Source organism: Eupeodes corollae, chromosome 2, assembly GCF_945859685.1.
Source record: "Eupeodes corollae chromosome 2, idEupCoro1.1, whole genome shotgun sequence".
In the NCBI taxonomy this organism is placed as follows: domain Eukaryota; kingdom Metazoa; phylum Arthropoda; class Insecta; order Diptera; family Syrphidae; genus Eupeodes; species Eupeodes corollae.
The window spans coordinates 56,874,844-56,899,285 of record NC_079148.1 but is presented as its reverse complement, the minus strand read 5'-3'; the positions used below and the strand labels follow the sequence as shown (position 1 = coordinate 56,899,285).

General features: G+C 34.0%; 1 protein-coding gene across 1 annotated transcript in view; it reads left to right on the top strand.

Moving 5' to 3' along the window:
• The window catches only part of LOC129945626 (glutamine synthetase 2 cytoplasmic), a 33,367-nt gene extending 18,478 nt beyond the window's left edge, over positions 1–14,889 (top strand). Inside the window, exons 3-7 of the mRNA XM_056055467.1 lie at positions 13,298–13,638; positions 13,887–13,982; positions 14,058–14,153; positions 14,223–14,326; positions 14,388–14,889. Of these exons, the coding sequence (XP_055911442.1) occupies positions 13,298–13,638; positions 13,887–13,982; positions 14,058–14,153; positions 14,223–14,326; positions 14,388–14,676 (926 nt within the window). The 3' untranslated portion in view covers positions 14,677–14,889. The remainder of the gene's footprint in view (positions 1–13,297; positions 13,639–13,886; positions 13,983–14,057; positions 14,154–14,222; positions 14,327–14,387) is intronic.
• Positions 14,890–24,442: the final 9,553 nt, after the last annotated feature.

The following is a 24,442-nucleotide window of genomic DNA, read 5'->3' as shown; positions in this document are numbered from 1 at the left end:
AGTCAAAAAATACAATGAATTCGGTTACGAAGAAAATTAAGAGATGAATGGGACCTTCTATCTATTTTAACCCATATGTAAGCATTTATTTATATACAAAACATTAGTAATCTCTCTTATTTGTTGTTAAATAAATCAAACAATTGTAGTCTTGGAATTGCAAAAGAGGACTTTATAATGATATTATAAACAATAAATTTGTCGTACTTCATACATAATGTATATACATTCAATATTAAAATTTGCTATAACTATTGAAACTTTGGGGCGAATGAACATTGGTATATTCGAAAGGAAACGTTTTTAGTATCGTTCTTGCACAAAGCACTAATCCAAATTAGTTTTGGAAACAAAAAATATTTTTGAAGCCAAGTTATGTTCCCTGTGGATAAAATGAAGTCTTCACTTCCTTCCCTTGTACCAAATTGGGTTCATTACTGCAGCTGATTTACAAAAATATCAGACTTTGGACAAACATTTTGATATTATAGTTTTATCTTCGGCGTCAACAAATGAAAACACAAAAAGTGACAATAACAATAAACATCACAAAATAGGTGGCATGTTTATTAACAGTAAATTTTTTGCAAATTTTCAAAATTTCTCATAGAGAAAAACCAAGTTTAATAACATTTTCAAGCTATTAAACAAGCATTCTCTTTCGTTGAGTTTGGAATATACTCAACAAACTTATACTGAGAACGATTAAACGAGACGATAGTGATAAAGTTACGTGAAGCAAATTATTGACGGTATCGTTAATGATAATCGTTTTAACGATTATCGTTTCGAAAATTACGGAATGACTCCCCAGGTGATTTTAAATGCTACAAATCTGTTGACACCGTGTGCAACATCGAAGATAGAGTGCACCATCCACAGGAATTTTTAAATACACTCAATCCTGCTGGCTTACCACCTCATGAACTAAAATTTATGATTTGCTTTTAAGAAATTTAAGCCCTCCTAATATATGTAATGGTATAAGACTATTGATCAAAGAATTAAGACATAATGTGATTGTAGCAACTATTATTACGGGTCCCTCGGCCGGCCAGCTCGCACATTTTCCGCGGATCCCGATGATACCAAATGATTTGCCCATATCTTTTAAAAGGTTGTTGTTTCCTTTAAAAATATCCTTTGCCCTAACAATTAATAAATCACAGGGAAAATCTTTTTCCATAGTTGGTATCGACTTAAAGAAAGCGTGCTTTTGCCAATGGCAATTGTAGTACCCGTGACATGATGGTTAGTGCGTTGGACTGTCATGCAAGGGGTCTTGGGTTCAATCCCTTCCTGTGCCACCTTAATTTAAAAAAACGAATTTGCGGGGGTACTGCCTCTTGCGAGGAATTGACAAATCCTTCAAGATTAAATCTTGTCATGAAAAAGTGCTTTTTCAAATTAGCCATTCGGATTCGGCCTAAAATTGTAGGTCCCTTCCATTCCTTACAACAGTACTCGCACACAGGAATGGTTGAGAGTTGTAAGTCACTAGGCCCTGGTTCACAACGGACTGTTGCGCCACCCAATTTATTTTATTTAATTGTACTTTTTCGAACACTTTCTCAAATAGGATCTCCTGAAAATTAATACGTTTTATTGCCACCTACAAATACCACAGCTAACGTAGTGTACAGGGAGGCTTTAAGATAAGCATACAATTTTTTTAATGTAGTGACTCATGGTCGTTTTGGTTAGCATGCTTATAACTTAAATATCTGTACCTATTTATTTTACCCGTGCGAATCCAGGACGGACCGCTAGTTAAATTAATAAAAGGTGCGTATACGCCCAAGTGTACACTTCTGTTTACTACACCTTTTGACTGTGGAACATGAACTATTGTTATAGATTGTTAATTTTTATTTGACATTTGTAAAAACTATGAAGTTAGTTATCATAGTAAAGATTGTATTCAAATTTAATTTGTTTTAAATTTTGTATTGAGGCATTGTAAAAAAGTAAAAACAAAAATAAATTATTTTTGCACGACAAGCTTTGAGCTAGGTTTGAATAGGTAATTTAATTAACCCTTAGCCGCCACACGGGGTAGTTAATAACCGCACTGGGGCAACGAATTACCCCATTGCAAATACACTAAGGCTCAAAGCGCCGCCCACCATGCATTTTTTTGGCTAACTATGTAGCGTAGTTACTTTTCAAACTTGTCTGCCACCATTAGACTTCATTTGTTGTATTAATTTGAAATTTTTAAGACCTCTAATTCCACTTTTTTAAGATTGGGGTAACGAATCACAACGTGTGCTGCTAGGGGACAGGGGTGAATAGAACATTTACCTACTGTCCAAAGAAAAAAACGAGCTTAGGGCATTAAATTGTTAGTTAAATTTTTTAAATATTATATAAATACAATTTCCACAACTAAGCTGTATTCAAAAAATTTCAAGACGGGCAATTTAAATGTTCCAAAGTTTATTAAAATTGATTTGTTGCTTGAAGAAAATTAAAAGTTTTCACAAAAAAATTGACAAACAATTTAGTTTAAAATAATAAAAATACATTTCTTAATTTACTACTTTTAAAATAAGAATAGGACAATAAATCTAAATGTCAAAAACCTGACTAATACAACAATCTCCTGAAATCATAAACAGAAATGAAAACACACAATTATTATTCTATAACAGCACTTCCTCCTATAGTTTATGGACACTTAATCAATTCCATCCCCTTTGAAAAAAAAAAACAAAACCTATTGTACCTAACATTATTCTAAATTGCACACAAACAAAGCTATTTGAAAATATAATCGCTTTTACTTATAATGGAAATTTTCCATAATTTAAATACTTAATTTTCTAAGAAATTATTATAGTTACAGTAAGATCTTCCGATTTGAACAAACCATAAAAGAATAAGTTCAAGTAACATTTCATGCACAAAACTTAAGTACACGCACAAAGTGTGAAACAGTCCTTGACATAGAAGACAACCATGGGTTCTTTAGGTCATTTAAAGCCAAAAAAAACTTACGAGGTAATTTTATCGTCTCTGTTTCAAGTTTAGAATGGTTTTTATGGTTTTTGGAAACATTTCTAAAATTGGCTCCAATTTTGTTAATTTTCAACACATTTTTTATGTCTACATGTTGTATAACAACGAATACAAAATTATTTATAGTAAAATTATCAAGATCTTGTTAGCACTTCCATATATTTTTTGGAAAAAACTTGTTTTCAAGTATTATTTTTTTATTTTGTGTAATAAAAGCCTAATTTTTCCACGTTAGACAAAATTGAAAAATCAAGAATCTACTCGAATTTGACAAATTAAGAGCTATTTTAAAAAATTATTACAAAAATCATATAAATTGTTATTATTTGAAAAGAAATCGAAAACTAGGAAATTATCACACAATTTTGTCGACTTAAAATGAACATCGTTGATTTTCTGTGTAATATTTAGATTTTTCAAAACATTTAATTGGTTAAAACCAGCAGATAAAAGTGTTATTAGAATTGGTTCAAACATAGGTTAATCTCTTTAAAAAAATAGGCTGGGATGCGACCCACACTAATAACTTCCGATCCCGTCTGTCGATTTGTCTTGCTTAAAAGTTTGTCTATATGTACTCGTATCAATTTTTACCAAATTTGCGTACTATTTTTTGTAGATTTTATTTTTTATGAAAAAACGGACTGTTGGATTTTTATATAAAAATTACTGAATATCGAAAACAATATTTTCTGTGAAATAAAATAAGTTTGAAGCCAATATTTTTAATTTTTGCAAAGCTATTTGAGCCGAAAGTAAATTTTTACCAAGTTTAAGTACTGTTTTTTTTTAGAGTTTTATTTTTTGTAGAAACTTTTAACTTTTTTGTTTAGGTTTTTATTTTTTGTAAAAAAAACTGTCAATTCGATTTTTCTCAAAACTTGTCCTAATGTTGAAAACAATATTTTTTATAAGTAAAAATTAGGAAGAAGCTATTATCTCAAATTTTTGAAAAGATATTTGAGTCGATAATCATTTTTTACCAACTTTTGTTAATTTTTTTTTTGTTTTTAATTTTTTGTAAAAAAACTGTCAATTCGATTGTTTTCAAAATTTCACTGAATGTTGACAACAATATTTCTTGAAAGATAAAAGTAAATTAAAGCCAATATCTCAAAGTTTTGAAAAGATATTTGAGTCGAAAATCAATTTTTACGAACTTTGAGTAATTTTTTTTTTAGATTTTTATTTTTTATAAAAAAAAAACTGTCAATTCGATTTTTCTCAAAATCTTATCAGATGTCAAAAACTTTATTCTTCGTTTCACAAAATTGTTTTGGAGATGAAATCATATTTCAGTCGTAAAATTTTAGAGGTGACAATTTTTTTTTCAGTTTTATTGATTTATAAAAAAATCCGTTATATTGATTTGTTTCAAAAAATAAACCTGTTTGGTATCACGTTACATTATATTATATAAAATTTAATTCAAGTCTCTAGCGTTTTTGGTTCGTAAGATATTTGAGGTTAACCAAAATTTTCACCTTTTTTTCAAACTGCTATGGTAAAAAAATCCACCCACGCAATTTTGTTGAGAGCCCTTTCTGCATCTTTCTACCTTATTATCTGTATAACAAAATTTATTTGAAGTCGATATCTCTTCTGGTTCTTGAGCTATGGAGGACGAAAAAAACGTCGCGAACGTACACACGCACGCACAGACATCTTTCTAAAAATCTTTTATTTCGACTCTAGGGACCTTGAAACGTCGAAAAATGTCAAAATTTTTAATTTGACAAATCGGACCCATTACAATAATTTCCTATGGGAAGTTAATAAACCGTTATTTTTGAAAAGAAATTGAAAACTAGGAAATTATCACACAATTTTATCGACTTAAAATGACCATCGTCGATCTTCCGTATAATCTTAAGGTTTACCAAAACATTTAATAGTTTAAAACCTTTTAGAATTTAGGCAGATAATAAAACAGGCAGTCAGATAAATAAGAAATATCGTTTAATGTTTAGTAATTCAAAAGAGACTGTACATTCGGTAATTCAAGTAGTTTAAATGAAAGCTAATATTACAACAATAGCTATTGACTTTACAGTTCCATATTATTTATAAACAGTGGTGACAATAAGTTGTGCTACAAAACTAGCAGCTAAAACTGTTATTAGTATTGATTCAAAAATGGCCCAATCTTTTTAAAAATAAAGTTTTAAAAATTTAATTTCCAAATTTAAAGAATTAATCAATTCGTCTTTCCCAATGGGGTGTTCGAAGAAGGGACAAAACAACTTTTTGCAGATTTTGTATGCACTTTAGATACATCAATAAATATATATGTTTATTTTTGTACCTTCATTAATTTGAATTAATTTACTGTTACTATTCAACAGGAAGTTTAAATCATATAAATTCTAGCTTATCTTTCTAAAATCAATCTTTCATAGATAAGCTCTATATTTTTAAAATATCACTTTATCTATGTTTACCTTTATTAGTCTATTTACTTAGAAAGCCAATTTATGACTTCTACTGTACCAAATAGTTTGCAAAAAAAAAAAAAAACAATAATGGCTAAGTGCCAATAATTATGTTTCTAGGTCTTTGCGTATTTTCAAGGTGAAAAACTCATTCCAAGGGTCATTGACTCCGTGTAAATGCACGAGAACAAACTAACAAAAAACATACAAAAGGTTTTTGTTTGAAAACAATAAAATCCATATCTTTAAGTTCAAAATTTATTTCTATTAATAAATAAATACAAAAAAATTATATTATCTCGAGACGAGAACCGCACAAGTCTTTGTCGTCATCGCAAAGTTCAACAAATGATAATTAAATGACAAAGTTTCATTCATTATAGGCGTGATGTGTACTGATATTAACAAATATAAATACAATACATTAAATATATGTATCTATACGTGTATGTACATATATATAACATCTTAGCGATAGAAGATGTTTAATCGCGTGCCGCCTACGTTATTTTTATTAGATAATATTTTAACTCGTTATAAATAACACGCGCAAACAACTGAGAGGTGAATAAATGAGTTGAAGATGTTTTAAACTAAATTGTCGTTTTCCTCAAATTTTAGCTTAACGCCAATTTTTATCTTGAAAAGTTGACAAGGGAACAAAGTTAAACTTTAATTTTTGTTTGAATTCAGCTGTTTTAGCAAAGAAATTCAAGAGAACAAATTCATTATTTTAAAGTTCGACAAAAGTGACTTGAGATGGCCGCTTTTTGAGCCAATGCCAGCACATAAACGTTGGGTTTATTTTTGACACTGCTTATGTTAACTCAATCTTAAAACTTAAAAAGAAAAATTCTTCAAGTAGTCGAACGTTCGAACGTACAATGCTCTCCAATTCTTGATAAAAATTGACTGCCTCAATACTCACCAAAGCCCCATTAACATGACGCTGAGCTCTTCCGATTATGTCAATGTCATCAGCGTATGCTAGTAATTGGACAGACTTTTGAAAAATAGTGCCTCTAGTGTCGACGGTGTGAGCTCTGCAATATTCTTTCAAGTACGATGTTAAAAATATCGCACAACAACGCATCACCCTGTCAAAAACCTTTTTTGACACCGAAAGGTTCTGTTACGTTGTTCCCAACCTTTATGGAGAAGCCTGATTTCTCCATGGTCATCCTGCACAAGCGGACGAGTTTGGCAGGGATGCCAAAACTAGACATGGCTCTATAGATGTTATAAGTGTCCCTGTAGATGCTGTCATATGCAGAAATGTAATCGATGAAAAGATGGTGGGTGTCGATTTGGTGTTCTTGGGTTTTTCCAGGATCTGCCGTAATAAGAATATTTCATCGACTGTGGACTTTCCTGGTCTAAAACCACACTGATAAGGACCTATCAGGTTGTTGACGATGGGCGTTCACATGTTACGGCAGAGAAAATTTTGTATTCGATGTTAAGTAGACTGATTCCTCTTTAGCTAGCGCAGTTTAGAGTGTCTCCTTTTTTTTAGGATGGGGCAAACAATACTGTGGTTCCATTCATCGGATATGCTTTCTTGCGACCATATCTTACAGATAAGATGGTTCATGCTCCTAACCAACTTATCTCCAGCTGCTTCAAGGAGCTCGGAGTTAGCTCCTCGGAAAGTTCGGACATCCATAATGGTGGAAGTGTGCCTGGCGTCTAACGCAATATGGTCAATCTAGTTGACGGTAGATTGATCTGGAGATCTCCAAGTTCCTTTGGGGATTGGTAGTTTGAACGTTAAATGATTTAATTTAAAAAATCAGGTTTAAACTCGACATGGCTCGATTCTCATGTCAACAAATAAAAAAAACAAAGCTCGGGTAAAATATTATTTAATGAATATTCAAACCCTTTATATGAACAGTATATTCATAGAATTGAAACGGATATTAAGTTTAATTTAGATAATTTCTATAAATCTGTTGGGTGCCATTTACTCTTTGTTATCCTTTAGTCATGAACCAAAAGCTATTGTTAGCATGTTGTCAAGTTATTTCAAGGAAGTGTTAAATTAAACAAATACAGTAGACACTTCTTCTTTACTTTTAAATTTTCAACATTTGAATGATATCGGTTTTAAAAATAAGTGGGCACACTTTTGCACAATGTACATTGAAAAAAGAGACTGGGATACGACCCACACTGATAACTTCCCATCTCTTCTGTAAATTTGTCTTGCTTAAAAGATTTGTAGGTTTTTGTGTTATGTTAAAAAAGTTGTCAATTGAAATATTCTAAAAAAAATTTAAATTAATAACAATATTTTGCATGTGATGAAAAAGTTTTATTTCAAAACGTGTTTTTATTAACGAAATTTTTTAGTCGTTAACCAATTTTAGTAGCATTTCTTAAAAGTTTTTAGTTTGTAAACGGTGATTTTTTAAGAGCTTGAGAACTTTAAAAAAAAAACGCATAAAATTTGCAAAATCTCATCGATTCTTTATTTGAAACGTTAGATTAGTCCATGGCATTTACTTTTTGAAGATAATTTCATTTAAATGTTGACCGCGGCTGCGTCTTAGGTGGTCCATTTGGAAAGTCCAATTTTGGGTAACTTTTTCGAGCATTTCGGCCGGAATAGCCCGAATTTCTTCGGAAATGTTGTCTTCCAAAGCTGGAATAGTTGCTAGCTTATTTGTGTAGACTTTAGACTTGACGTAGCCCCACAAAAAATAGTCTAAAGGCGTCAAATCGCATGATCTTGGTGGCCAACTTACCGGTCCATTCCTTGAGATGAATTGTTCTCCGAAGTTTTCCCTCAAAATGGCCATAGAATCGCGAGCTGTGTGGCATGTAGCGCCATCTTGTTGAAACCACATGTCAACCAAGTTCAGTTCTTCCATTTTTGGCAACAAAAAGTTTGTTAGCATTGAACGATAGCGATCGCCATTCACCGTAACGTTGCGTCCAACAGCATCTTTGAAAAAATACGGTCCAATGATTCCACCAGCGTACAAACCACACCAAACAGTGCATTTTTCGGGATGCATGGGCAGTTCTTGGACGGCTTCTGGTTGCTCTTCACTCCAAATGCGGCAATTTTGCTTATTTACGTAGCCATTCAACCAGAAATGAGCCTCGTCGCTGAACAAAATTTGTCGATAAAAAAGCGGATTTTCTGCCAACTTTTCTAGGGCCCATTCACTGAAAATTCGACGTTGTGGCAGATCGTTCGGCTTCAGTTCTTGCACGAGCTGTATTTTATACTGTTTTACACCAAGATCTTAGCGTAAAATCTTCCATGTGGTCGAATAACACAAACCCAATTGCTGCGAACGGCGACGAATCGACTTTTCACGGTCTTCAGCAACACTCTCAGAAACAGACGCAATATTCTCTTCTGTACGCACTGTACGCATCGTGTGGTTGGTTTAATGTCCAATAAAGTAAACTGAGTGCGAAACTTGGTCACAATCGCATTAATTGTTTGCTCACTTGGTCGATTATGTAGACCATAAATCGGACGTAAAGCGCGAAACACATTTCGAACCGAACACTGATTTTGGTAATAAAATTCAATGATTTGCAAGCGTTGCTCGTTAGTAAGTCTATTCATGATGAAATGTCATAGCATACTGAGCATCTTTCTCTTTGACACCATGTCTGAAATCCCGCGTGATGTGTCAAATACTAATGCATGAAAATCCTAACCTCAAAAAAATCACCCTTTATATAAACAAATAAAAATTAGATGAATGAAATTAATTTGAAGTCAATACCTTCTTTCACGTGATATCGAGAACCGAACATCATTTTTACCAAATGACTGTCGGATTTTTATCAAAAATTCACTGAAGTTTCAAACCATTATTTTTTATATTTTAGGAATTTTTAGAAATGCTTTTTTTAAGTTTTGTTTTGTTAAAAAAAAAAACTTTTAATTAGATTTTGCAAAAAAAAATATATGGAATGTTCAAACCAATACTTCTCATAAGATAAAATTAGATTTAAGCCAATTCAAAGTTTTGATATGATATTTGAGTCGAAAGTAAATTGTTACGTATTTTTGTTAATTATTTTTTAAGTTTTTAGTTTCTTGTAAAAAAACTGTCAATTCGATTTTTCTCAAAATGTTACTCAATTTTGACAACAATATTTGTAAACAAATAAAATTAGTTTTAATCCAATGTCTCAAAGCGTTATTTGGGTCCAAAATCATTTTTTACTAACTTTTATTATTTTTGTTTTAGGTTTTTATTTATTGTAAAAAAAAAACAGTCAATTTGATTATTATCAACATTTTACAGAATGTTAAAAACAATATTTTTTATAAGATAAAATAAGTTGGAAGTCATAATCTCAAATTTTTGAAAAAATATTTGAGTCGAAATTAAATTTTTACCAACTTTGAGTAATGTTTTCTTAGATTTTTATTTTTTATAACAAAAACTGTTAAATCGATTTTTCTCATAATTTTGACAGATGTTAAAAACGTTATTCTTCGTTCCACAAGATTGTTTTGGAGATAAAATCATTTGACAAATTTTTGTTAAGTTTTTTTATTCATAAAAAAACCCATTAATTAGACGTTTTCAAAAAATATACTTGTTTGGTATCACGTAACTATATATTATATAAAAATTAGCGTTTTTGGTCGTGAGATATTAACGGTTAACCAAAATCTTCACTTTTTTTGAACTGCTATGGATGACGAAAAAACTTCGCGAACGTACGTACACACGCACGCACAGGAATCTTTCTAAAAATCTTTTATTTCGACTCTAACAACCTTCAAATGTCGAGAAATGTAAAAATTTTCAACTTGACAAATCGGACCCATGGCTCGACATCCTCTATTTTGATAAAATGCCTTATGTCTTTAATAGGTCTGTAAAAATATCGCTTTTCCAATTACACATCTGGAAAAGGTCATTTTTAAATCCAGTAAACAAGAAATGTCAAAGCTTTCTCTTTAAGTCAATCGCATGAAATATTCTTTCATTGGAGTTCAATAATTTGTAATATCCAGCATCGTTAAAGCGAGATAAACCGTCTTTGCCACTATCTATGAGTGGCACTTGCATCAACGAAACAGAAAATCTTGACATCCTCGGAATGTGCATCAGCAACCACCTTTTGTGGAACGATCACATACGCGATGTTGCCAAAAATGCCGCAAGATGTCTAGGTTTTTTGAGACGCTGCAAGAAATTTTTTTCTCCGTCTGATCTGGCTACAATCTATAAAACCTATATACGTCCGAAACTTGAATATAACTCTCATCTCTGGGCTGGTGCTCCAGTAACTTATTTAAGCCTCTTGGACAGTATTCAAAAAAGAGCATTTAAATTGATAGATGATAATATCATCATAAGTTCATTTACTTCTCTTGAACATCGTCGTAAGGTCTCTTGTCTGACCCTTTTTTACCGTTATTTTAACGGACTATGCTCTAGTGAAATAGCCAGTTGCATTCCTCCCCTTAAACAATTCAACCGTAATACCCGCGCTTCTAGGAATGCCCATCAGTTTACCCTTGAGCCCAACTTCGGACGTACTATGAAGTACAGAGATTCTTTTTTTAGCCGTACTACGCGAATGTGGAACGCCTTGCCACGCTCTATCTTTCCCTTTCATTGCAATGTTCAGAAATTTAAAACCAATGTACACCGACACCTCCTATCCAACCCTTCCCTCTTTTCCTAATGCTCACACTGTGTCTTTGGCATATTAAAGGTATAAAAAACCCTTTTAGTGTTTGCTAATTATAAAAAAAAAAAAAAAAAAAAAAAAAAATCGTTTTTATCAAGAAATGTTCTACTGTTACTCATTTGTTAAATTTCATGTCATTTTTATTTGGTGTTTTGTTTCATCATACTTGGAAAATTGACAATATAGTGTATGTAGCTTTTGTAATGAATGTTCGAATCGATTTATTGTGAATGTTCTCCAGGGCAGTCATTACTTACTTACTTACTTAAGGTGGCGACAGCCCGGGGCGGACCTGGGCCTCAACCAACATGCGTCTCCAGCCAGGTCAGTCCCTAGCTAATTGTCCCTTATTTCGCACGCCAAGTTGGTTTAGGTCTTCACCCACCTACGTGCTCCACATGAGTCGCGGTCTTCCTCTACTGCGCCGTCCCTCGGGATTGGATTCACAGACCTTCCGGGCTGGAGCGTTGATATCCATTCGCTCTACATGACCTAGCCAAATCACCCGACAAATTTTTCTCTCGAAGCATCCCAAGACGCTCTCATCTTTCTTTGACAGGGTCGAGGCCTCAGCGCCATAAATGAGAACCGGGATGATGAGTGTCTTAAAGATGGTTATTTTAGATGCTCGAGAGAGGACTTTACTACTCAATTGCCTTCTAAGTTCAAAGAATCAGCGATTTGCAAGAGTTATTCTTCGTTTGATTTCAGCGCTCGTGTCGTTTTCTGTATTAATAGCGGTGCCTAAGTAGACCATGTCCTTAACTACCTCAAAGTTATAGCTGTCCATAGTGACGTTTTGTCCAAGACTTCGTTGTTCAGTGTCCTTTTTTGATGACAGCATATAATTGGTCTTTCCCTCATTGACCACTAAGCCCATCTTCTTCGCTTCCGTCGCAATGCTCTAAAACGCTCCACTGACATCACGCTTTGATCTTCCAATTATGTCAATATCATATGCGTATCCGAGTAAATGGATGGACCTTTGGAAGATTGTGCCTCTAGTGTTGACGGTTGAGTTTTGCACAATTCTTTCCAAGGCAGCCATTTAGGAGCAATTTTATTTATAAATGACTTAGTTTGGATAAGAACTTGGCGACATCCGAATGACTACTTTTGTAAGATGACTCAATATTTTTTCAAGGAATTGTGCAATACAAATATTCATGTTTTAAATGTTGAATGTAAATCTACACCCAAGAAAGTTCAAATTATTTTAAGTTACATGTTTGATTCTTTTTCTCTAATTAGAGTAACAGTTATTGATTTTTTAGACTAGAAACTTACAAATACTGAGAAAATTAGTTTAGTTGTTAAAAAAGCCAATAGAATTCTGGCTCCATTAAGAGATTTGAATGATATTGTGTTGTCAAACTACTTTTTGGTTCGTTTTTGAGACCAATTCTTGAATATGCATTTATAGTGTGGGCAACTTATTTTTCTATACATCCTAATAGAAATTGAAGCGATTCCGAAAAGGTTCCCTCAAAACTTACTCGCACGCAGGAATGGTAGAAAGTTGTAAGTCACTAGGCCCTAGTTCTCAACGAACTGTTGTTCCACATAATTTATTTACTATTAAATAATAAATGGAACAATCACAATTAGTTTTAATTCGTTTTGCTTATAGTTGTAGTCGGTCTACGAGTAGATTATATTTTATATTAATTTTACCAAATGAAAATTTTAAATACTTAAAGTTCGGAACATTTTATTAAAATAGTTTAGATTAAAATTAGATGTTAAAAAGTTTAAGTATTTATAACGAATTGAAAGAAATTAATGGAAACCTAACAAATAGAGGTGATATCTTCTCTTCTTAAGTACCTATCTTTCTTAAACGATTTCACATTAACATAGGCATTAAGTGTTTCGTTGTTAGGCCAAACAACAACAAACAAATTTCCGCGGGGGACGATGCCACAAGTTTAGCCTAAAGCCAAAGAGTGCTTAACTATTACTGTCAAGCTCATTTCAAATTTAAGTTATTATTCACTTTATAATGAAGATTGATTAACACTAAAAATAAATTGCTTAAGGCCATAAGTTTCATGTTTAAATTTTCAAAAGGATCATTTAAATACATCACTGTCAAAACATAAAAGCTATACAATGTTAACACAAAAAAAAACTCACTTATTTGTTGCTTTTTCTTACAGATTTGCCAATTTGGAATTACGATGGAAGTTCAACTGGTCAAGCTCAGGGTTCAAATTCAGACACTTATTTACATCCCGTAGCAATTTATAAGGATCCATTCCGCCGTGGCAATAACATTTTGGTTATGTGCGATACATATAAGTTTGATGGCACACCCACCGATACAAATCATCGCAAGACTTGTTTAGAAGTTATGAACAAGTGTGAAGCCGAACAGCCATGGTTTGGCATTGAACAAGAATATACATTCCTTGATTTTAATAAGCATCCATTGGGTTGGCCAAAGAATGGTTTCCCTGGACCTCAGGGCCCATACTATTGTGGTGTTGGAGCCGATAAGGTGAGTTTTGTCTTTTCTTCTAAAAACAATTTAAAAATCTTGTATGCTATTTATTCAATCGGATTTTGACACTGATGCATTCTTTCTCCAAAAAAGAATATTAAACCTTTTTTAGGAATACATACTACACATTTGATTTAATTTTCAACTAGTTTTTGTATACACGAATTTATTTATAGACTTTTTTTCATATTAGTTAATGGAAGCCTTACTTAAAAATAACTTTTTCTTTCATTTTTTCTTTAAAGGTTTATGGCCGCGACGTTGTTACGGCTCATTATAAGGCTTGCTTATATGCAGGAATTAAGGTTTCCGGAACCAATGCTGAAGTCATGCCAGCTCAGGTAAAACATTAATTGCTCGTGGAATCCTTAGACCAGTATTTAATAACAATTTGTTTTGTCTTCTCTTTTTCATAGTGGGAATACCAAGTAGGACCGTGCTTGGGTATTTCAATTGGTGATGAATTGTGGATGTCAAGATTCTTGCTTCACAGGATTGCTGAAGAATTTGGCGTAAGTTTATTTAAAACCACTTTTGATAGAAAACTAGACTAAAAACGCAAATATTTATTTTAACTTTAGATCATTGCCACTTTGGACCCTAAGCCAATGCCAGGTGACTGGAATGGTGCTGGTGCTCATACAAACGTCTCCACACAAAAGATGCGTGAAGATGGCGGAATCAAGTAAGAACATTCATTAAATTAACTTCTAGGATCTTTTGCTAAAAGAATTAAATTTTTACAGGGAAATTGAAAAGGCTGTTCAAAAGCTCGCCAAATGCCATGATCGTCACATTCGTGCCTACGATCCAAACCAGGGTAAGGACAACGAACGTCGTTTGACCGGTATGCATGAAACTAGTTCAATCAATGACTTCAGCGCTGGCGTTGCAAATCGTGGTTGTTCAATTCGTATTCCACGTGGTGTAAGCGATGATGGAAAGGGTTACTTTGAGGACAGACGTCCAAGCTCTAATTGTGATCCTTATTCGGTTGCTGAGGCTATTATGAGGACAATTTGTTTAGATGAATAAGAAATTGCAATACCAAAACAAAAACCAGCGCACAGGAAATTATATTGAAAAAAAAATCCATGTGTGTGTGGAACCCGCATGTGTAGAATTTTAGTTTATTATTATTAGAATTTATAAAGTTGTTATATTCTCATTATTAAAAAAGAAAATATTTGTTCACTTATATTTTGGTTATATTCGCATTGAATATAAATATTTAACTTAAAAAAAATATTTAAAGATGTTTTATTTTTTGTTCATAAGGCCCTACTTGCATCTGTAAAGTAGTTAAAGTATTCATCAAAAAGCCTGATTTAAGTTTCTATGGTCAATGAAGAATGAGTGGTGGCGTATGCGCAACTTATTTTTCTTGTAAAATTCAAACGCTTAGTCTTTTATTTCTTTATTCAAGGTTTAAAAATTATTCAATGCCCTAACATTACATTTTTGATGACCTAAACATATTTTGAGTCGAATTTCGTAATATTTTAAGACCAGATTCATCCCAAAACAATAATTTGACGGTTAAAAAAATATTGATAACTTACGTTTGAAGTTCACTTCTTTTTTATGTTGTCCGTCCTTGGAAATCTTCTTAACCCGTTTTGCATTATTTTAATGTAAATACAAGTAAAATAAAACACGAACAAATGAAACACGAACAATATGAAGAATATTAAGATCAACAACTATCCTCATTCAATTGCAACTCATCGTATAGCTTTAAGGTTCTAAAGGATAGCCATGTTTCTGATCGTCAAATGTGGTCATCACTATATAAATCGGTTCTATTGTACATTAATTTGTATTTGTCTCCATTCCCTTGAAAGCCTGGTAAAGCATTCTACATTCGTGTAGTGCGTCCGAAATTGGGCCCAATAATAAACTGAGGAGTATTCCTAGAAGTACGGGTATTAGGTTGTTAGGGGGGGACACAACTGGCTTTATCACTAAAACTTTGTTTGTGAAAATATCGATAAAACAAATATAGGCATGAGCTCTTGAACCGGCGTTTAAAAGTAGCAAGTGTCTCAGTAATAGAACGATCGCCTATTATTTTAAGAGCTCGATGTAAGTACCACATTGAGGGATAGTTAGGCTTTTACGGCAGTAGACAGCATTGAGTTTTCAAAGCATTATATTTTACACGGTTTTTGATCCTCCGTTGGACAATAATGTTAAGATCAGCGAAACAATTAAGTATGTTAGAAGTTTAAGATAAAATTGTCATTAGCGGAAGTATAGTTTTCTGTCAGCTTTTTTGGTCACTGTAATTTTCGCAAATAAACAATTGAGTTACTTTAACCTTCCCAACGTTTCGCTAGGGTTTGCTGCCTTCTTCAGGGGAGCACATAGACAAAGTACTAAAAATTCTAAACGGATTCCACCCAAAAATTCAATTCACAATTGAAAATGAAGTTTTTTCGACCAACAGCATCTGGAAGACTAGTTTATTTCCGATCAATCCAAGAAAGGCATTTTATCATCAATACTGCGTCCAATCTCTAGAATACAATTTTTAAAATAAGCGATTCCACGTCGCCAACGAGAAAAAAGTCATCAAAATCCTAAGTGATAATGGTTATCCTTCTACCATAATTCGAAGTCTGCTTTTAAACTACAAAATACAAATTCCACGAGAAAATATTGATGAACCCGTTAGTAGAACGCACCACACAATCATGGCTTACGTCCCAACTCTATCCGAAAACTTCAAAAAATCCATTTGCAAAAAATTGACAGAAGTTCGCCTAGCTTTCAAAACGAACAAAACACTTGACCATTGTTTTACTTAACTGAAGACCAAACCTGATAAGGACGAACAAACAGATGTTATCTACAAATTTAACTGCAATGGTAAATCAAATGAACCGTGCAACCTGACAACGCATCTCGAATCATAAGTCCGGCAGCAACCCCTGCCAAAAATTTAATGTAACTTAATTGTTTCATTGCGATAATTACATTGACCAAAAAAGCCGACGGAAAACTATACTTTCACTAATCACAATTGTTGCACAAATTGGTCAATAAACTCGTTTAAGATAAAATATCATATATGAAATGTGTACATATAAGGAAGAATGTCGAAGACGAAACGGAGCTGTGGGGCACATAAGCGTTTATTGTGAGGATATCAGATTTCAACCCGTAATTTCTAACCCAACAATGAAGAGATTTATCAATTCCAAATGCACACATTTTCGATAAGAGTGCTTGATACCAAACTCTATCAAATGCTTTTCAAATTTCAAGTTATCTTACCTTCTCCAAAACGATGTAAGGAGTTGTTTCACTTATCGGTGAGAAAGCCATACTGCCGGTCATTATTAAGAAGCTGAAATTGATCAGAGTTTCCATGAGCTTGGAAAGAAGGGAACTCAGTGCAATTAGACGATGATACGGAGGATTCGCCTTTTTTAGGGAAAGATTGGACAAATGCTGTTTTCCATCCACTCGAAAAGAGATCTGTAGAATATGATAGATGGAAAAGCTTATGCACAATAGAACAATAGCTGGCCTATCCAGGCCAGCGGATTTGTGAATGTTAAGGTCTTTAAGTACTCTGGCAACTGAACGCGTGGAAATAAGATTGGTCACATAGAATCGTTTGCGTTTCAAGAACAGTTGAAGTCTTGCCATTCATAAGGACCATCGATGGAGCTTACAAAAATAAGTGTCATTCGAAATGATCTTTTTTATTTTTGCCATTTTTTGTCCCATGTTTCTTTCGCAAAGCTTAGAACAATACGTTTTTAAATACTTGTGTTGCAAGGAATTTTTTAAATGTATAGCTATTAAAAACAAGAAATTGTGGTATATAATTTCTTTATTAAAATATAACTCTTATTTAAAGACTACAAATCTAATTCGACTGGCTTGGGCGCGTCCGTTGAATAGAATAGACGTTAGAATACAAATTTTTATGAGAGCGAGCCAAACAACCTTTTGTCTCGCTTCTATGTCTCAGGTTTCAGAGTTTCGCGCTCAGCGTGCGACATCTAGCTACGAAACTCTGAAACCTAAACATAAGGGGAATTACACATTATTAATGATAGTTGCCTTAATTTTATACTACAACTCGGCCAATCTGACAATTTGATCGCCCACGATTAAATTAAACAAACAAGTCTTAAGTTATAATCATGAGATGGTAGGTGTCGCCCTTAATCAACCGAACCTTCAGAGTCTCGATTCTTCCAAAGTCGAATATTTCGAGACTCGACAATGCCATCATATGGCAGCTGTGTGATTTGACAACCTTCGATATCGCGTATTACGTATCTATCATTAGGTAGAATTTTGTAAACAACGTATGGGCCTCTGAACTTTGGAACCAATTTCTTATTTACACCGGTTGTTGTATCTACATTTTTTATTACTACATAATCACCCTCATCGTATATACGTGCCGGGTTATTATGCTCATTAAAATATTTAATATTATATTCCTGAATCTTAGTGATTGCTTCTGAAGCCTTTTCTCTTGACAATTCAAGATTTCTTTCCAGTTGACTTAATTGTTTATCATCAAGAAATTCTGTTAATTTGTCGATTACTACTCCCCTTTGGTTAATACCAAATAACAATTGACTTGGTGTATTTTGAATAGCGCGATGTATAGTGTTATTTAGTCCGAATTCTATTTGTGTTAAAGTAACAACCCAATCTGAGTGCTCGATTGGTTCCGAAAGCTTAGCAAGCATGCCAGTTAATACCCTATTGACTCGCTCTACTTGACCATTGGCCTGTGGCGAATGAACTGCCACCTTAACATGATCTATATTCTGGTCTATAACAAATGAACTAAACTCTAGTGATGTAAAGCAGGTTCCCCTATCAGTAATTACTCTTGATGGCCTACTGTAATACTCAAAATATTTTCTTAGTGCTGCACATACTTCTTTTGAGCTTGTAGATACAACTGGGTATAATTTAGTGAACTTTGTAAATGCATCTATTACCACTAATATATGTTTTCTCTTTGACTTTATTGAAGGGAGAGGACCAAGATGATCCAAGTGTATTGTATGGAATGGAATGGGCTCCTTAGGAATATTGAACAAATTGCGTATATTAGATCGAACTGGTGCTGAGTGCATTATGCAACGGATACAATTTTTAATGTATTTTTCAACTTTTTCCTGAACATTCGGAAACCAATAGTGACGGCCAATTTGATCAGAGCTTTTTGTTACACCTAAATGCCCAATTTTCTCATGGATCATTCTTATAACATTAGTTTCCATTTCAGATGGGACATAGAATCGAAGTTTACCATTTTTATTTTTTTTGAAGACAATACCATCCTGAACTAAAAACGAATTATTATCTTTTAAATATAGTTTGTTTTTCATTTCCAAAATCTTTACATCTCGATTTTGGGCTGCTCTGAGTTGGAAATCAACATCCTCAGAGTCAATAACGGATATAACATTACATCTGCTTAAGGCATCAACATGATTCATATTGGCACCACTACGATGTTTGACCTTATAATCATAATCCTCCAGCTCTAAGGCCCATCGAGCAATTCTATGATTAACATTCTTTTTGTTCAGTGTCATTGTTAAAGAACTGCAATCAGTTACGATTGTAAAAGGAATACCTTGCAAATAAACACGGAACCGACGTAAAGCTGAAATTATGGCTAAAGTTTCCAATTCAAAACTATGGTATTTGGCCTCTTGATCAGTGGTGCTTTTAGAGAAGAATGCTACCGGATGTAATTTATCATCTTCTTGTCGTTGGAGTAGAACTGCACCATACCCTAATGAACTTGCATCGCAATGCAGTTCTGTTTCTTTCCTTGGACTATAGATTGCCAATACAGGTGGAGATGTTAACCGTTCCTTTAAAGTCTGAAAAACATCTTCGCATTCGGAAGTAAATCTAAAAGGAGTTTCAGCTTTTAATAAATTATAAAGAGGTCTTGCTATTCTTGAAAAGGATTCGACAAACCTGCGAAAGTATGAACAAAGTCCTAAAAATGAATGCAATTTCTTTCTGTCTTTAGGCACAGGATATTGAGCAATCGCTCGAATATGGGAATCACTAGGTTGGATGCCATGTTCCGTTACTTTAAACCCTAAGTAATCAAGTTTCGAATATGCAAAGCGACATTTTGACAAGTTGAGCTCCAACCCATTCTTCGCTACACAACATAAAATTTTAGTAAGTATCTCAAAATGTTCAGTAATAGTTTTACTAGCAATTAATATATCATCTAGGTAGACAACTATATCTCCTCTGTCTATAAATTCACGAAAAATTTGAATTATGAATCTCTGAAAAACACTGGGCGCATTCTTAAGGCCGAAAGGCATTTTAAGAAATTCCCATTGACCGTTCGGGGTTACGAAAGATGTTAATTGTGTTGAATCTGCTGCTACCTTTACCTGGTAAAACCCACTCTTAAGGTCTAATAAGGTCATAACCTTCTTCCCCTCCAGGTATTCAATGCAATCGTCTATCAATGGTATTGGATGAGGATCTCTTACTGTACGTTTGTTCAATGCTCGATAGTCTATACACATTCTGGTTTCACCAGATTTTTTCTTAACTAAAACTATTGGTGCAGCATACGGAGAACTACTTGGCTGAATAATTCGTTTTTCCAATAGGTCTTTTATTATTTCACTCACAGTACCTTTTTCTGAGACTGATAGCCTTCGCGGAGCAAAACAAACAGGAATATCAGATGTAAGTCTAATGTGCATCTCAAAATTCTTTGGTGAAACCATAGTTTTATCAAAATTCAAATAATTTTGAGATACTATATTTTTAATAGTTTTTGAAATGTCTAAACTAAGATTTGAATCAATATCTATATAATCTTTTCTATCCCATATAATCTCAAAAGCATGGCAGCCAAATAAATCACTATCTACCTCAACATTATTGTATTCTCTCTTCACATCAAGATCGTCTTTAAGCTTAATCCGATCATGATCAAATGTATTCAACTTGTCTTTGAAGCAATCACTAAGTTCTTTAGGTTGTATCTTTAATTCACCGGCTAATACGCTGCTCCCAAAAACATCATTTATGTTGTTCTTATAATGACTACACTCTGAAGGTTCGGTTTTTTCATCAGAATAAGTGCACATATACAATTGGTTAGAAAGAAAAACTTTATTCGAACAAATTTCATTTTGACACTGCTCAGAAGTTATATTAACTTTATTACAGTTCATGTTAAGTTTTATATTAAAGATTTCAAGGAGATCACGACCAATAAGTAAAGGTATAGGAGTTACTTCATCTGGAATAACCATAAGGGAAACAAGATTTAAATTATCTTTTATATTAATATAACAATTAATCGTACCGTACGTAAAGAGTTTAATGTTTCCTAATCCTTTAAATCTTGAATACGTTAATGATTCTTGAACGTTAATTTCTTCAGGCAGAACAGACTTTCGTATGAAACTAATCGGACTACCGGTATCCAAAAGAGAACAACAATCGATAAATTTTGTGCACTTATTCTTATTTGTCATAAAGGCGACACTCACCATCTGAACAGCATCCAAACTCTGAGTCAGCTCCTTGGTGTCATCATGTAGGGCATCCCGGTTCACGGCTCCAACTCTGGTCTTCACAATATAAGGGCAGTTTTTGTAAGTGTGCCCCTCGTCAGCACATTTGAAACAGGATCCAGCTGGTCGTTGCTCCTTTGGACATTTTGCTGCGATGTGCCCATACTTTGAGCAATTAAAACATCTCTTGGACTGCTCGTTGTTTGATGCTGAAGTTGAGGGAACCATATTTCCTCCAGAAGTTGTTGCCCTAGCAACCATAGTCCTCGGAACTCTTCTTTTTTCGTATCGTGGCAAGAGGTTTTTGAGCTCTACTATAGTTTTGGCGGCAAAAAGAATAGAGACATTTGCTGGTGAATCCCTCAAACCATCGATAATGAATTCGATCAACTCTGCCTCATCGATTTCAGCATGTGACCCAAGTTCTTGCATACATATGACATATCGAAGAAGTGGCTCGCCCTGACGACGTACTCTCTCACTCAGTTGACGATAGACCTGCTGTCTGCTCATCTTATGGTCGAATTCTTTGATAAGTATTTGCTTCAAAGAATCCCAGTTGTCAACGTAGACCGTGCGTAACAGCATTTTCGCAGTTCCCTGCATGAGACGGCGTGCAGACAAGTACTTGCATCGGTCATCGCATCCCAGCGAGTCGGTCACATCTTCGTAGTCAACTATCCATTTAGTGATGCTGTATGGATCGTCACCGTTGAATGCAGGAACAGCATTTTCGATGTCTGAGAAGTCCACTGCACGCCATGGTGCAACCGAAGATGTTGTGGGCGCTTCCATCTGGTCCAATTCTTTCCTTAGCTCAAGGATTTTTTTCCGACGCTCAAGTCTGGCCAGCTCTTGTTCTTCTTCCAAGTCTTGGACATCAGAAGCTGTATTACTGTGCCTGTTATCAGAAGCGGCCAGTGTTTCGGAAGTATTCTCTCCATTCGGAGATGCAGAAGGTGGAGTTTCCTCGGTTAGCTCAGCAGAAGGTGGAGTTTTCTCAGTTAACTCACCAGAAGGTTGTTGGGGTGCCACTGTAACTGTACTTTCATACAATGCCCGAAGTTGAGCTAGAGAAGCCGTGTCTGGCACATCTACTCCAGCGCTCTGAAGTGCTTCAACCAATTGTGCTTTGTTGAGTTTTGTCATAGCTGGCTTTAAATCCGCAAAAAGAGGTAATATACACAATAATTTAGTTTTCTTTTGGTGTATTACCCCACATCTGACGTTGTGGTATATAATTTCTTTATTAAAATATAACTCTTATTTAAAGACTACAAATCTAATTCGACTGGCTTGGGCGCGTCCGTTGAATAGAATAGACGTTAGAATACAAATTTTTATGAGAGCGAGCCAAACAACCTTTTGTCTCGCTTCTATGTCTCAGGTTTCAGAGTTTCGCGCTCAGCGTGCGACATCTAGCTACGAAACTCTGAAACCTAAACATAAGGGGAATTACACATTATTAATGATAGTTGCCTTAATTTTATACTACAAAATAAAAAAAAAACATTAAAGTAATTTAGTAATGTTTTAATGTGATGACGGCAGCACAACGTTCAAAACGTTGGCATCGATTATGAGGCATTTCGTTCAATGATTTTCAACCACGACCCATAGCTCATTGATATTTTACGGTTTTGCCTTCCCAACCTACACCTTGATATCAACTCACAGATTCTCTATTAGAAGGCCATAAGATCATTGTTTCTATCTCGAAACTATTGCTTTGGTTTTCTATTTGTTTGAGGCCCTATTTTATTGGAATATCCATATTTGAATGGCGTCTCATCGTCTTCATAAAGACGCATAATTTTTTGTAATTTTTTTACATTTGGGTGATAAACTGCTAATCCATGATATTTTAGAGTTAAGGTATACGACCAACTTCATAAAAAGAAAAAACAGTTCATATCATAAGTCTGTACCCGCCATATTTTAAGGTATTATCTTTCAGGGTCATCAAACTAATTAAAAAGAGGCTTTTCCTATGCCTATTACCGATGTCGTCTCGTTTTTTCGACGACTCTCGTTTTCTCTGTCGTGTCGTTTTTTAAGTGGCATTCCATAAGTTCTTTGACGCGAAGAATTTGTAGCAGATTTTTAAACGATGCTAAAGTAACAAACATCTGTCAAAATGAAATTAAAGTCTAAATCATAGAGGAAATATACATATGTATTATAATAATAATATAATATAATAATAATAATGATAATAATAATATAACATATTTCCTCTATGGTCTAAATACAAATCATTATTCAATGTTTAACAAATGCGGTTTTATTTAACTTTTGGTAAATAAATAAGTAATTAAAATGATAAGTGTAGAAATGTATTACAACACGAGTAGCGATAATGATGATGATGAAGAAGGTGGAGTGAGAAGTTTTGAAAAAGCACAATCAATTATAAAAAGAACGCAGGCTCTTCAGATTCATGTTGCTGTTCCGGTTGTTGATGCTCCAAAACTTCACCCTCCAATTTGACGGAGCCATCTTCCATGTTCAAAACTTCTGCTTCTGAATAGGAAAGGGAGGCGTCTGGGTCTGCATCTTTAGCCTGAGTTCGTGTTGATGTATGAATGTCCGGATGTAGTCGTCAAAGTATTTGAAAGTAAATTGGGCTGGGATACACCAATTGGATTTCCGTTTGGGTTTAACCACTGTTTGTATTTAAGCAAATTTGCTACAGTATCTTCCAGCGGAGATAAAATTTGCAATTGATTTGGACCTCCTCCAGTTTTTGAATTCATTTTTATTTTCTTCTTCACTTTGAACTTAAAGACGGCCAAATCTGATTAAAGCAAACATTAAAATATTTTTTACATAAATGAAATAAGCGATTCAAACCTTTTGCTAACCATTTCCATCTCTTAATGGAGGACCCTTGCTGTTCAACTGCTCAGCTATGGAATTCCATTTCCTTTTTATGTCAGTTTTGTTCATTCCTTTCAAAAATCCCCTAGCCAACTGCTCGTTTGTCTTTAGTCTTACAGAATGCTGAATGAAAGCGTTCAACACATTTGACGTTTACACAACAACAAAAAAAACGAGTGACAAAAGTTAAACACGACTTATGGAATGCAGATTGTGTCGTGTCGTATATTTTGATGTCGTGTACGACACTTGGTAATAGGGGTGCAAATGTTTATTTAAAATAATTAGTATTTCTAATTTTGTCATCTTTTTCTATTATGAACTCATTTCAAATAATGTATGATGACTACACGCTTGCAATTGTG